Raw genomic sequence first — 13,616 nt, 5'->3', positions numbered from 1 at the left:
AATATAATCTACATTGTCTAATATCCAGGAATTTAGTTACCAGTCACACATTGTCACGGTTAAAAACATGGTTGATTTTTTTGGCTAAGAAGTTACATAGTTCAGTCCATTACCAGGTTATTAAACTCATTTTTGTCACAGGCCACATTGCTGATACAGTTTCCCTCAAGAGGGCATTTTTTACTTTGAAAGAATATAAAAGCCATAGTACTACATATACATAACAAACTGACCTGACTCATGGTTTGTTCAACGATTGATTGAGTCACAGTCATAAGAGGTTTAGCAACAACAACAAAATGCTTGCAATAGGTCACTTTTGACTACATTTCAAATTTGATTGCGATTGATCGAAGCAGCAACCACAAACAATGATACAAACTGAATTATGAAAACTAAATGGACCCGTTTGATGGCCCATCACTGTTCTACTTAGGGCCAACGTCAGCGCTTGTGCCATTTCTAAATAATTACATGTGCCGCTGATAAACTTGATTTTGAGGAGTTTTGACAAACTCCCATATCGTGACTGACCTCCTTCCCTCGATTGGAACCCCTCTCGGACCACTCGACCATCACGATGGAGTTGACGGTGTCGACAGACTTCACTGTGGCCCCATGGACCCGGCCTGGATATGGACGTAAACAACGAGCCGGTCACGTCCACGCCCCAAAGGCGACGAACACGACATGACTGCGTCTTAAAGAACATTATTAACTCACCATCACTGCGACCAATCTGCACAGACAGTCCAACGAGGTTTTTGGGCAATATTGACTCCATCTTGCTTGTCGCTACTCCGTGATTCTGTTCAAGTAAAATTCCGTAACTAGTAGCGAACGCCAGTGCTGTGTCATCGTTATAAATGTTTCTTCTCCGGTCAAATAAATAAGTGTATTGACAACCCAGTTGTCGTTTATCTTACCTTTTGCCTCTTTAGTGGCTCACAGTGTATCCCACGTCAACCCTTTTCCACATAAACGACGCCCGAGATTTGAACTGGTTGCTTACGAGTGATTCAGCATGTGATTGGTCGTCGAGAGTGACGCAATTTTAAGTTTTTTCTTCTACCTCCCCTTTGACAACACACTCCCGCTGTTGTATGACAGCGCTATCTAGTGTCCGTATGAAATATTGCGTACAACTTATTTTTTTTTATTGACAAAATGTTACTGACCAGGCGGCGCGGTGCCAGCTGAATAGCGTTGGCCTCACAGTTCTGAGGTATAGGGTTCAACTCCGGCCCCGCCTATGTGGAGTTTGCATGTTCTCCCCCGTGCCTTTGTGGGTTTTCTCCGGGCACTGTTTTTTTTCTTAAGAGTGATTGTGAGTGCGACTCTTTGTCTGTCGCTATGTGCCCTGCAAGATACTTTTCACTGACAGTCACACAGACCACGTGGTTTTTGTTTACATCGCCATTTTGGACGTAAAGGTCGTGCCTACTTATCATGGCGAAGCAATCGGTATCGATCCCTATTGCATACCTTTACACAATTTTAGCTGTTTAATTGATTTTGTCCGCAAGCCTGATCTACATTACATTGACATTTTTAACTATCTGATCAACACCCCATCCAAGTACACGGGAGAGGCCCTCAAAGCTTACAAAATTTAGATGCTTACAGTTTCTTTGCTGCTGTTTGGGCGCAAGATGTTATTTCACCAATTGAAAGCGTAGATTTCTTAGTATTGAAAGCCAGAGTAAGTATATTTTAATTAATACCTAAAATAAAAATAAATATATATAACAAAATACTAGGCAGAAATATAAATAATAATACATAAATAAAAAAATCAATAAAAATAACAAGATAGAGGGTTATCACTCTTTTCACCTAAAATATATAAAAGAACAAGGAAAAAATATTTAATTCAAAAGTTACTTATATTTGAAAAATGTACGGTTGTGGTCAGTGATGCCCACAGATATAAAGTTGCACGTGTGATTCGGGATGGAAAACCATATATACCATACTACTAAATTAGGGGGAAAAAATATTTGGAAACTTCTTCTTAACATATTAATATAAAATAACTGTAAACCCAAAAATAAAACAAACAAACACAAAGGTAAAATAACCGCAATGTTTTGAAAATGCTGGAAGTTTAGTTCTACATAATCGGCGTTAGTGGCAACAAACTAGAGATACATTGTAACAAGCATTCCTGTTGGCAATCGAATCTAGCGTAATTTACGTAATTTAGCCCTCACCACCACCACTCAACCACAAACAAAAATATGTACATTTACCTACCAGAAATGAAATGCTTATTGCACAGCCGAGAGTGTAACGGTGGGCACCCAGTCGTCCATCTTCATGGCAGATGCCCATCTGTCACACTTTTCTTTGTTCACTGGGAAGCGATAAACGTGTATACCGGACCCCTTTTTCTGTTTGTTCTTCCAACCGTAAGCCCGACGGTAAAAAAAAAAAAAAAACATGATGAAAAGGCCGTAACACGCTGAGATGAGAAAGAAGTCAGTATTCACATAAAGACCGCTACGACACGTGGGCTGTATTGGAATTTGTCCGTCCAGCAGGCGTGGTAAACAAAAGTCATGTGACTCATGACGGCACGCGAAAAGTATCTATTGGCTGACGACCAGTTCAAGGTGTACCCCGCCTCCTGCCCGATGACAGCTAAGATTGGCTCCAGCGCTCGCGGGACCCTAGTGAGGATAAGTGGCTCAGAAAATGGATGGATGTTGGTCATTATGGTGGTACTCGGAGACCTCAGTTTTTTTTCCCCTGGTGTTACTCAGTGTGAAGTGTGAACCTCTTTTCTATATGATTGCGACATAAGTACAGCAAATTTCCCCGCCAACAATGCATCATCGATTCTGAAATCATTTTATTTTTCTCAAATTCTTTGAATGCAATTTAAATATGTACCTTGGCTGATTAATGGCGGGTAAAAATAGCCTCAGAGTATCATGCCGTCTGGCCAGGTATCTATTTATACTCTACAGTACTTCTTTCACAAAGAACAGTGACACTTTGCAATACTCATAGTTGGGGTGCAGGTATCCTAAATGTATCCACGTGCTCCTTTGCTCGCCCCCCCCCCCCCCCCCTTGCATTCCGTGGCTCACTCCCCCATGACATCAGCAAACCCGGGACAGCTGGAGAATGGCCTATAATTCAGCTCAGTCTTGCCTTTAGCGTGCAAGGTTTCCCGTTTTCCCTCTTCACTTCCAGCCCCCCCCCCGCTCCCGAGTCTAAACACTCTTTTGTGTCCGCACCCTGTCAGACCCCCCTCGAAACCATACACAGGCAGGTATGTGTGCACGATTCCCGCAAGTGATGAGGCCACATGATATATCAAAGGTTTAATAAACAGCTTGGTGCCCCCACCCTATCCCCCGCCTCCTCCCCGCGAACCCAACCCACTCCCCGGTCCCCGCTCCCACCCCTCAGCAAAGGATGAAAAATAAACAGATCTCTGTGGGCTCGGACCATTTGGTGGGTCTCGCCTGCGGATGACTGGGTGGCCCAGGGCTGCTCGGTGTGAGGCCTGGGATGGAGCCACAACTGTTTCCTGTGAGTGGCCCAACCCCCACAGCCCTTCCACAACTGCCTTAGTGGGTGGCATTCAACCCCACCCCCTCCCCCCCACACCAGCCACCCTCCATTTCTTTCCTCTCATGCTCCTCCCCCCTTTTCTTCACTTCCCATTCCCTAGCTCACTTGTCCCAACACCCCCTAGTGGCCAAGTGCATAATTAAATGAGCCTCTGAACAAGTGGTACTTTTTTCTTCTTCCAAATAACACCTGAAAAATATAATTATCTCTGTAAGCACCACCATAATGACCATCATTAGAAAACAGTAGTGTAGTAGGCCCACGTGTTATTCAAAAACAAGACATAGATTTGATTCTTAAAATGTCGTCTTGCTTGGGTTACCAAAAACTGCATTGTTGAAGTTAGTATTTTACCTTATATTGTCCTCCACTGTGACTAAAATCAATACACCACCATTTTAAATAGCCTATTCTATAATCACAATTTAATACATCACTTTTTTTATAACATTGATAAAAATGGTGCGACACGTTGCCTGTATGTTGTTAGCGCCAGCCGTCCATACCAAAGTATCAGCAAAATATCCATCACATTGTGATTTCAAAATGATCACATTTTCAAAAGGTGTATTTCATTTTAACGTTTTAATGTTAACAAAAAAAAAAAAAAATCAACCTTTAAAATTCAAAAGCAACATTTTCAGTCTCCAGTGATTGAACTGGCTACAATTGGCTGTCTGAAATTCACCGTCTAAATTCAGTGCTCAGAAGGCGGGGTTACTTCAGGTCAGAACCCAACACCCAGCCAATCCAGTTACGCTTTCTTAGTCACGTGACGTCACATACTAAGAAAGCGTAACCGGATCGGCTGCCTGTTGAATTTTTTTTTGACATGGCGAATTTGTTAACATTGAAGAGCAGCTATAGAAAATTTGAAACAACAATGTGAATTTTACAGCATCAAATTTTAAGTTGCATTTTTAATTCAAATCCTGGCGGCACATATTTACTTCCATACAGGGCTCCCAATCCCCACCTCTTAAAATAGGCTAATAACGTGTAAAACTAACAGATAATGTGGAGGAAAAAAACCCACTATATCAATTTGTGGTTAAAAACTAAAATTTACTATAATTGGATATACAAAATGTATCTTCGACATTTACAATGTTTTATCAACTGTAACAGTTTTAAATTTCATGAAATCATCTGAGCTACACTTCAGCTCACCCTTGAACACTTTAAGAACCTGGATGGACAGATGGACCTAAACGCTCCAAGATGGGGGTGTGGGAAGGGGGCGGGGGGATGCATCTGGCACACATGTGCCAGAGTTAAGAGATACCCAGATTTCCAGGAAGGAAACAATCATTTAGAGCCTCGATCCCACCACAGATTATCTTAATTAAGTCGACGGCAATCGAGAGCTCTTTTTACACTACATTTAAAAGATGCCTTTTTTTCTCCCGTGCTGCTGTCCTGCATGAATTGCACCGACTTGTAATGGATGGGATGGAAGGGTGGGGGTTCTGAGGGGGTGGGGTGGAGGTGGGTCTGACCCGCGCTGCCAAGACTCTGGCTTTGGTAGAATCAGTCTTAACACAGGAGGGTGGGAATGGTGCGAAAGGGGTGTGAAGTTGAACACCTGAAACTCATTTCTCCTGCCCAGTTGTGCTCAAAGCAGACACTTACGGGGACGTCGTCACACATACCGTCAATCGTTACCGAATTTGAGCATTTACCGCCCCTTCCCATCGATGTCAGCAAAAGTCTGATTTTCGAACGCCTCCAACAGATGATCCCGAGCAATCATCTTGGGATGTGTCAAGTGTAGGTTTTTGGGCTCACGCGCTTTCAACCCTGCGGTTTATGCGGTGAGGCGGTTAATTTGTGCATTTTTTTTTTCTCACGGCCGCAAGGGAGCACTCGAGCGGAAAAAGGTAAGCGGGAGACCGAATATATGTGCCGAGGAAGTGACTTTCACCGGTCCGACCCTGTTAGCGCTGCGCTAGCCTGTTACTGCCGCGTCTCAGTGATTTTTACCAGAATAATTTTTTTTTTAACCGCCACTGTTAGCGCAGTGCTAGTGTTAGTGCAAATGGGGGTGCTAGCGTTACCATTAGCACGGCGGCGCTAACGTTCGCGTTAGCATTACCACGGCGGTGCTAGCCTTAAACTCTCTGTGTACCGTCCTTCTTTGTAAACATCTCGTGTTTTAATGTCATTTTCAATGTGAGCACTTGGGGCTTTTACACGACTGCGGCCTATGTATGTACCAAATGGTATTTCCTTTACAAATGTACCGGGTGAGGCTAATAACCAGGTACGCTGTGTGCGCCGAGAATTACGGTAATTGTGACTGTTAAACCGATCACAATTCCGCATACCGAAACATTTATTTCAGTACATTTTGTGATCACGTTGCAGTTGTGTTCCAGCGTGTTTCAGTAGCGTGAGATTGGCATTTGATTGGCTGAGAATGTTTCGTTACTGTGTAAGTGTCGTATTAATGTGCATAAGAGCGTTTCATTCATCCGTGTAGGAGCATGTCAGTCACGTGTGTGAGGCGTAATCCTGAACTATGAACTACTACCATCACATTCATGCATGCAAAATGATGCGCCAAAATATAATTTACCCTTCCTGAATCTCACAGAATCTCTGCGGCCTGCTCGTAGCCTCATTAGCGTCTGCATTAGCCGCATGCGTCGTCAGGTGGGATTTCAGCCGCGCTCCAAGTAAGCACGTTATTAGTGTCACTTGAACCGTCCGGCATGTGTTTCCACTCACGAGCTTCAAACCCCAAGGATGGATAAAAGGTTGCGAGTCGCCAGGTTTGAGTTTCCGAGCGGACGACCCACAACATCCCGCCTACCGTACGACTCGCGCTGACAAGATTTGAGTAGTAATCTTGCTAATGATTGTACCGGCGGAGAAATGCAATCGTTGGAAAAGAAGGCGAAGCATTAGCGTTGGTGGTTTGACGCGATGGAAGCCGGGGGAACTCTTGTATCTGTTGGCCCGAAATCTGCCTAACTGTTCTCCCCTCTTTTTTCCTCCCCCATCTGTGAAAAGCATATTTTTTTTTCCACTCAATGTAAAGAAAATTGGCCGAGGCCACATCTCGGTTCCGCTTTGCAGACTAAATAACCACACATCCATATATTACGTGAGCTCGATAAACTGACAAACCACCCAGGAAGCTTGACATGAGCGCAGAAAAAAAAAAAAAAAAAGACCCTGAGCCCCTTTAGGAAAATTTTAGTCTTTCCATTTCGAGACACTTTCGCCCAACTTTTAATGATCACCGGTTAAATATAAAAAAGTTATAAATTGCTTGAAAGTGTACTTTCTTTACTTATACAACACTAGCTATAAAGCTAACTAGCAGTAGCAAGCTAACTGGCTGGATAGCTTCAACAATTTGTTCAATCTACTATAGTTGGTTCAAAACTTTACTTACCATATTTCACGATTCACTATGATGAAAAAAATAATACTTAAAATGAATGTGTAACTAAACTACAATGATGGTAACTCCAAATCACGGGTGTCAAACTCAAGGCCCGGGCGCCAAATCTGGCCCGCCACATGATTTTATGTGGGCCGCGAAGGAAAATTAGGAGAATCAACTTTTATGATTAAAAAAAAAATCTGGACTAAAGTTTGAAATCTTCATATCATAAATGATAACATTGAGATATTGCAAGCAATATTCTGTGCCCAAACAACAGCAATAGTTCAAAAACCCATCGCCCTTGATTTGTGATGACAAAACTAGCTCGTAAACTTCATTTGTAAATATGATGAGGTGAAAGATTTTCATGATTTCACATTCGTAGCGGCCCTTTGAGGGAAACTGTAACTTCAATGTGGCCCGCGACAAAAATTAGTTTGACACCCCTGCTCTAAATTATGTACAGGAGTAAAATATACTTAATTGACCTGCAGATCGCAGTCATCAATCATACGTTGCGCTGACGTTAGCAACGCGAAGGCACGTCGGGCGGCAGTTGCTCACGTCAGCAACGTCTGGGTTGCCCAAGCGGCTGGCTGCGCCTTGTTTTTAAAATTAATATTCAAAAATGTTTTTTTTTTTAAATTGCCAGTAGGGGGAGATGAAGCTACAGAGAGGGGTGTTAACCTGCCAGGTTTAAAACAAAATAAAAATAAAGTACATTTGAACAGACGTATTCTCCCCAAAGTGTCCTTTTTTAGACCGAAGCAGACCATTGGATGGTCTTTGTTGATTTATTGATTCATGACTGAACTTAGTGTGTGTCCAAGCAGCCGAACTGAGCAAATACAGCCGTGCTCCTGGAACCTTCTCTCATTAGTGCGCATTAGTATTGGCAGGGCACGCTGAAACGCGCCCATTTTGCTTCCAAGAGCATCATTAGAGAAACGCCGCCGTACAGACTAAACTTTCTCTTCAAACACATCGTTTTCAACAAGAAGCCCGTTCACCTTTTGAGCTCGGCCACCGAGACCCGCAGGCACGCCAGCGGCCACCTACTGTACGTTTGCCCAGCTGGCAAATTTGATCCGTTTCTTCAGGTCTAATTTTGTTTATTTATTAGGTCTGCGCAACGAAAGTGCGGTGAGAGTAGCGTACACAGCTGCACGGCTCCACAGGGACGGCCTGTGTGCTCCCCTCTGGCAGCGGGAATTTTACATCCAAACTATTTATTTATGACATTAATAAAATAACTTTACTACGGGAAGACAGGATAATTGCTCATTAGTCTTTTGTTTATGCTGTTTTTGACCGGCTCACAGCTTTAACTACTTAACAGTAACACTAATATTGGAATGATTTTATCTATAAAAAACACACTTTAGGGTGACGGTTTACTGAGGAACTTAAAAAAGGGAAGTTTTCGTGATAAAATGGACGTTTCCCGACTGACTAAAACTGGGCTAGCTAACAGGCAAATTGACTAACAAGCTAGCTAGCTAGCTTGTTAGTCAATTTGCCTGTTGTATATATATATATATATATATATATATATTATATATATATATATATATATATATATATATACCTGTACCTAGGTATACCTAGAATGCTAGTTGACGAAGAAGCATAAAAAGTGAAGTTCTATGTGATAAACTGAAAGCTACTTTTACCGACTAACTATGCTAGCTAGCCAAAAAGCAAACTAGCATATTGGCGAACACATTAGCAAGTTACATGGATTCAACAGTGTGTTTATTATTATACAGTACAGTGGAGTTGATTTTGGTACCTATATTGCTTGGAATAATATTGAGGATTTTGAATTAACGTGACCAATTCCTACACATAAACCACGCTAAAGAGGGCTATAGCAGGCTTTCGCATAAACTTTGAAGTCAATACCAACTGAAACCGCAACATAAATATAGTGGTAAAATGTGTTGGTGTGTTTTTTAAATTAATTCTTTAAGCCCATGGCTGTAACTTTTCTCCTCCCTTTTTTTATTAGTGACCACAGCAGAAGGGGCCATCTGTTTGCCGGCGTAGTGATATTTGCAACATGTGGCCCCCAAAAAGTCCGTCAACCTACACAACATCTTGGATTTTTATTCCCCCCCCCCCCCCCCCACCTCCGCCATAGGCATACTCGATGAAAAAAAGCGTTTAACTCAACTGATTATACATGGCTTGATTTTATATTGTTTATAGTGCATTCTTCCCAAGCCAGCAAATATTTGGAAACGCGCTGACTTTTTTTTGCAAACAGAGTGAAAGGATATTTATGACTGTTAGTGTTCTTTTTTAATGAAAATGCTTGAATAGTACAAATGATCTCATAAACAATTGGAGATTGTGATTGTTGTGTTAAAATATACGCCAGGTTGGATCGAAGTTTTTTCCACCTTGAAAACTGATCATGGAAATGGGTCGGACGTGTTAGAATGTTATTGCGGCTTTATTTTTTGGCTCTAATTACATATTTCTCAAACAAAATGTGTTCATCGATGGAAGTACTGGGGTTGGGGGGGTTTGCCAACCTTAACTCATTTAAGTGCACACTCAGGATCAACGTCATGCCCCCCTCACGCCACCAGGATGCTACAATGTGTTTACAATGTCTTAAATACACTTTTATTATGATTATTTATTAGATTATTTGTTGTTGTTTCATTCTCTTTTGCTGTTTACATATTTATGGTTTTCAATACAGTGCTATTTTATTTTTGTTGTCAAAAACGTAAAACTAATGTTGGTGGGTTTTTTTTTTTGGGCGCTGAAATAGATGACCATAATTCCGGGTCTACAGAGGGGACCTGTTGATAAGCCTCGGTCCCCAGAAAGAGTTTAACGCTAGTGTGGCCGCGCTAATGCTAACGTGGCGCAGTAAACGCTAACGCGGCGGGGCTAATGCTAACACGGCAGTGCTAACGCGGGGCTGTAAACGCTAATGCTAGCACGGTGGTGCTAACCTGGCGGCACTAACATTAACTAGTGCGGCGGGTGGAGGCCGGGAATTATGGTAATGGCATTGAAAAAAAAATAAAATGGAGGAAAGCGATTTGCTAATTAAGTTAGTTAAAAGGGTGACGACTGGCTTTGCACACGGGATGATGAACAAACACATTTTTATTTTCACGTGATTCGATAAGATGGCATTAATTGGACACCCTAAATTGCCCCTAGGTGTGATTGTGAGTGCGGCTGTTTGTCTCCATGTGCCCCGCGATTGGCTGGCAAACAGTTCAGGGCGTACCCCGTCTCCTGCCCATTGACAGCCGGGATAGGCTCCAGCACTCCCCGCGACCCTAGTGAGGATAAGCGGCAAAGAAAATGCATGGATGGATCGATAAGATGTGACTTGCAAAGATATATGAACTGGTTGTGGAGTAAACCAGTTTTTTTGTTTGCTTTTGTGCCATAAAATTATTTCTTTTCCAGCATCTGGTGTTATTTTGGTGCGTCGCAACTATGTTGAAGTGAAGGGGAGGAGCTTCATTTAACTACGGCAAAGGCACGTCAAATATAGAGAAAATGCTTTGTGGTCATGTCCAGGCAATTTCAAATCTTTTTGGGTGAGGGTCAGTGAACTCGCGGCAGGGCCTGTTCTCCATCCCCAGTGAACTGCACCGGGGGAAAAAAAAAAAAAAAAAAAGAACAAAAAGACAAAACAGCCAAGGGTGGCGAGAAAATAAGAAATCCGTGGAGAATCTGAGCCAAGAACCTCACAAAGCAGACACGCAAACCGGCGGTTCATACTTGTGTCCGCAGAGTGTAGAAAAGCTTTCTCCTAAAATGAGCGTGAAGAACAAAAGAAGCCACACTATGAGCGGCAAAGAGCATTTTTGGTTTGTCATCAAAGATCCGGCCGCCGCGTAACGCCCGCATCACACACACGGGCGTGAGCGGGTCCTTTTCCAGTGTGCGTCGCGTGTGAAGAAGAAACGTCAAGAGAAATGAAAAAGCACCCGGGCGAATGGTATCAATTACAGTTTTGCCCAAACGAGCTCAGTGAGCCTTGTTGCTCCCCCGGCCCGGTCTAGTCCGGCTCCTCTTCCTCCTCCTCCTCCTCCTCCTCGCCACCACATGAAATGAGTGTGCGTGTGTGCCAGCCTAGCGCCGAGCCTCCATTAGCTTTTTACTAGCCCACTTGGATGTGTTTAGCTTTGCTCCCCTTCACCCCCACACTCCCCTCTGTGTGGGTGTGATTCTGACTTGTCTGTCTAATTACCAACCCCCCTGCTTCCCTTCTCGCTCTCATTTTTTTGTTATTTTGGAGCAAACCCTCCATTATCACGCCGCAGATCTAACTTAAAAGTCCCGTATTTTGGCTATTTAGACGTCCATGGCGTGACTCTGTAACATGGAATTGGTATAAAACTGTCAACTTCATCCATCCATCCATCCATCAATCCATCCATCCATCCATCCATTTTCTTTGCCGCTTATCCTCACGAGGGTCGCGGGGAGTGCTGGAGCCTATCCCAGCTGTCAACGGGCAGGAGGCGGGCTACTCCCTGAACTGGCTGCCAGCCAATCGCGGGCCACATCGAGACAAACAGACAACAGTCGGACTCACACTCAAAACTAGGGGCAATTTAGAGTGTCAAATGAATGTTGCATATTTTTGGAATGTGGGAGGAAACCCACGCAGGCACGGCGAGAACATGGAAACTCCACACAGGTGGTTCCGGGATCGAACCCGGGACCTTAGAACTGTGAGGCCAACACTTTACCAGCTGATCCACCATGTCAACTTTGTATATAAAAAAAAAAAATCTTTGCTTTTGTCATACAAGTATCGTGAAAAAAGACCCCTCTGACAGTTACTTCTGTTTGACCCAGTGTTGTATCGGCTCTGTCCATATTTAGCCAAGACCGCCTTCTTTTTTTCTGTTTCGAATACTCACTTGTGACGTTAGTTACATTAGCGGCGCCGGCTCGGGAGCGGAGAGGTCCGCAGTGACCTTCGCTAGGGATGTAGATCACCTTGAGAAATTCGATTTCAGGCCTCTGGGCAGAAAAATGTCTCCAACAAAGGAATGTGTGGATGATTTGAATTCATATTTCACATGTTTGCTGAGGCATCATTGCGACAATATCACTGCGCAAATACTAGAAAAAGTGGGTTTTCCCAAAAAATGTCATACTTACAAATCCCGAAACTGTAAAGAGCACAGAGCGGGGAACTCCCCAACCCACTACTGATTATCTTTTGTTACTCACACATACAATTACTGAACCCTCTCATTTGCATTACTGTACTCTCATATAAGTAAACACACATGATCACAGGACAGAACTGTTCTCACACACACACGACTGAAAAGTTCTGTAATGCTCTCACGCGTCCTGCAGATTTTCCATATCATCGAAATTACGCTCCCGTACGTGTTTTTTTGTGAGCACTTCAGTCGTGTGTGTGTGAGAGGTAATCTTGAATTGTAACCCCGACAGCTCTTCATATTGCCCCCCGCCACACCCCACCATTTCTCTCATATACACAATGATCCAGCGTCAGGTCTGGCCCTCGGAGTGTTATGGTTTGAGCTAAACAAAGCGCTTCTAAACACGGAGGCCCTCTCATATTTGGAGCCTTCTGTAAACAGCCCCGCGCAGAATGAATCAATTAAAAGGGCATTACGCCGCTTCCTGTTTATTTAAAACATGTTTACACTACGCGGGCCCTCCCGCCCGTCTACATGATTGCTGGATTCCTTCTCCCCTTTCTCCTCGCGGCCAAGGTATAGCCACACGCGCACGGACGTATAGACGCGGGGCGCAGATTGCAAACACATTTGCGACGCTGATTTCGGTATATATTGATTACACTTCTTCCTCTGGTGATTAGAAGAGCTCGCGAGGGGGGCAATCACAAGAGCAGACGGAGAACTGAGGGGAAGTTTATGACGGAGGGAGGGAAGGTGTAAAAAAATCAAAAAGGGCAGAAAAGTTGAGTTACAATGCGGTGGGGGGGGGGACCACAATGTTGACAGTTGTCGCATATACAAACAGTTGAAGCTGTATGTCCTATTTTTTATGAAGCTAATGTTCTCCTTTAGCATGTTAGCATCACAGGTAACTTTTAGCTTGGACGAGACTCAAGTTTTAGCTGACGTCAAAAGTAAACAATTGTTTGTGAGTAAAAGCTTTCTTTAAGGTCAAGTGTTATGAAATGGATGATTTTTAGTATGTCATTAATGAAAAAAAACGGCAGTCGGTCTGTTCTTTCACCACAAAACATGATTTTGACGTATATGGATTTTTGGAATTTCCGCCATGAAAATCCTCTTGAAGGATTTTTTTGGAGAAGAACCAGGAAGTGACATACGGGGCAAGAGCACCCTCCAGCGGACTCATTTGTTTCTATTAGTTTTACCTGCGGAAAACTAGCTCGTTGTTGCTTCCCGCGAGCGACGACAACGCCGAAAAGTAGCCCGGCTCAGTGCTGCGATGAGCCACCCCAGCTCGGCGCCGCGATGAGCCACCTTGCCGCCACCCCGGCCGAAGCTGTGATCGGCTCGTCGCACCCGGGCCGCGGCTTTGTGATCGCTCGCGGCTGAGTACGCTACGTAATGTCCTACTGTCGGGGAGTCTGTTGTTAGTTAGAAGTGGTCCGCATATCATCTAAATG

The 13,616-nt window shown here is 43.6% G+C and overlaps 1 protein-coding gene across 5 annotated transcripts in view; it reads right to left on the bottom strand.

Annotated features, from left to right (window-relative positions):
- Positions 1 to 13,616, bottom strand: part of kif2c (kinesin family member 2C) — a 30,707-nt gene that overhangs the window by 13,222 nt on the left and 3,869 nt on the right. For 3 of the 5 annotated variants that reach the window (XM_061838989.1, XM_061838990.1, XM_061838991.1), the window contains exons 2-3: positions 724 to 808; positions 535 to 629 (exon numbers count right to left, since the gene is read on the bottom strand). In XM_061838989.1, coding sequence (XP_061694973.1) covers positions 535 to 629; positions 724 to 808 — 180 coding nt within the window. Of the gene's footprint in view, positions 1 to 534; positions 630 to 723; positions 809 to 926; positions 1,083 to 11,892; positions 12,012 to 13,616 lie in introns of those variants that run through there. The other 2 variants (XM_061838993.1, XM_061838992.1) reach the window with 2 other exon arrangements.

The sequence above is a fragment of the Syngnathoides biaculeatus genome, chromosome 13, assembly GCF_019802595.1.
Source record: "Syngnathoides biaculeatus isolate LvHL_M chromosome 13, ASM1980259v1, whole genome shotgun sequence".
NCBI classification, from domain to species: Eukaryota; Metazoa; Chordata; class Actinopteri; order Syngnathiformes; family Syngnathidae; genus Syngnathoides; species Syngnathoides biaculeatus.
This window is presented reverse-complemented; position numbering and strand designations above follow the sequence as displayed.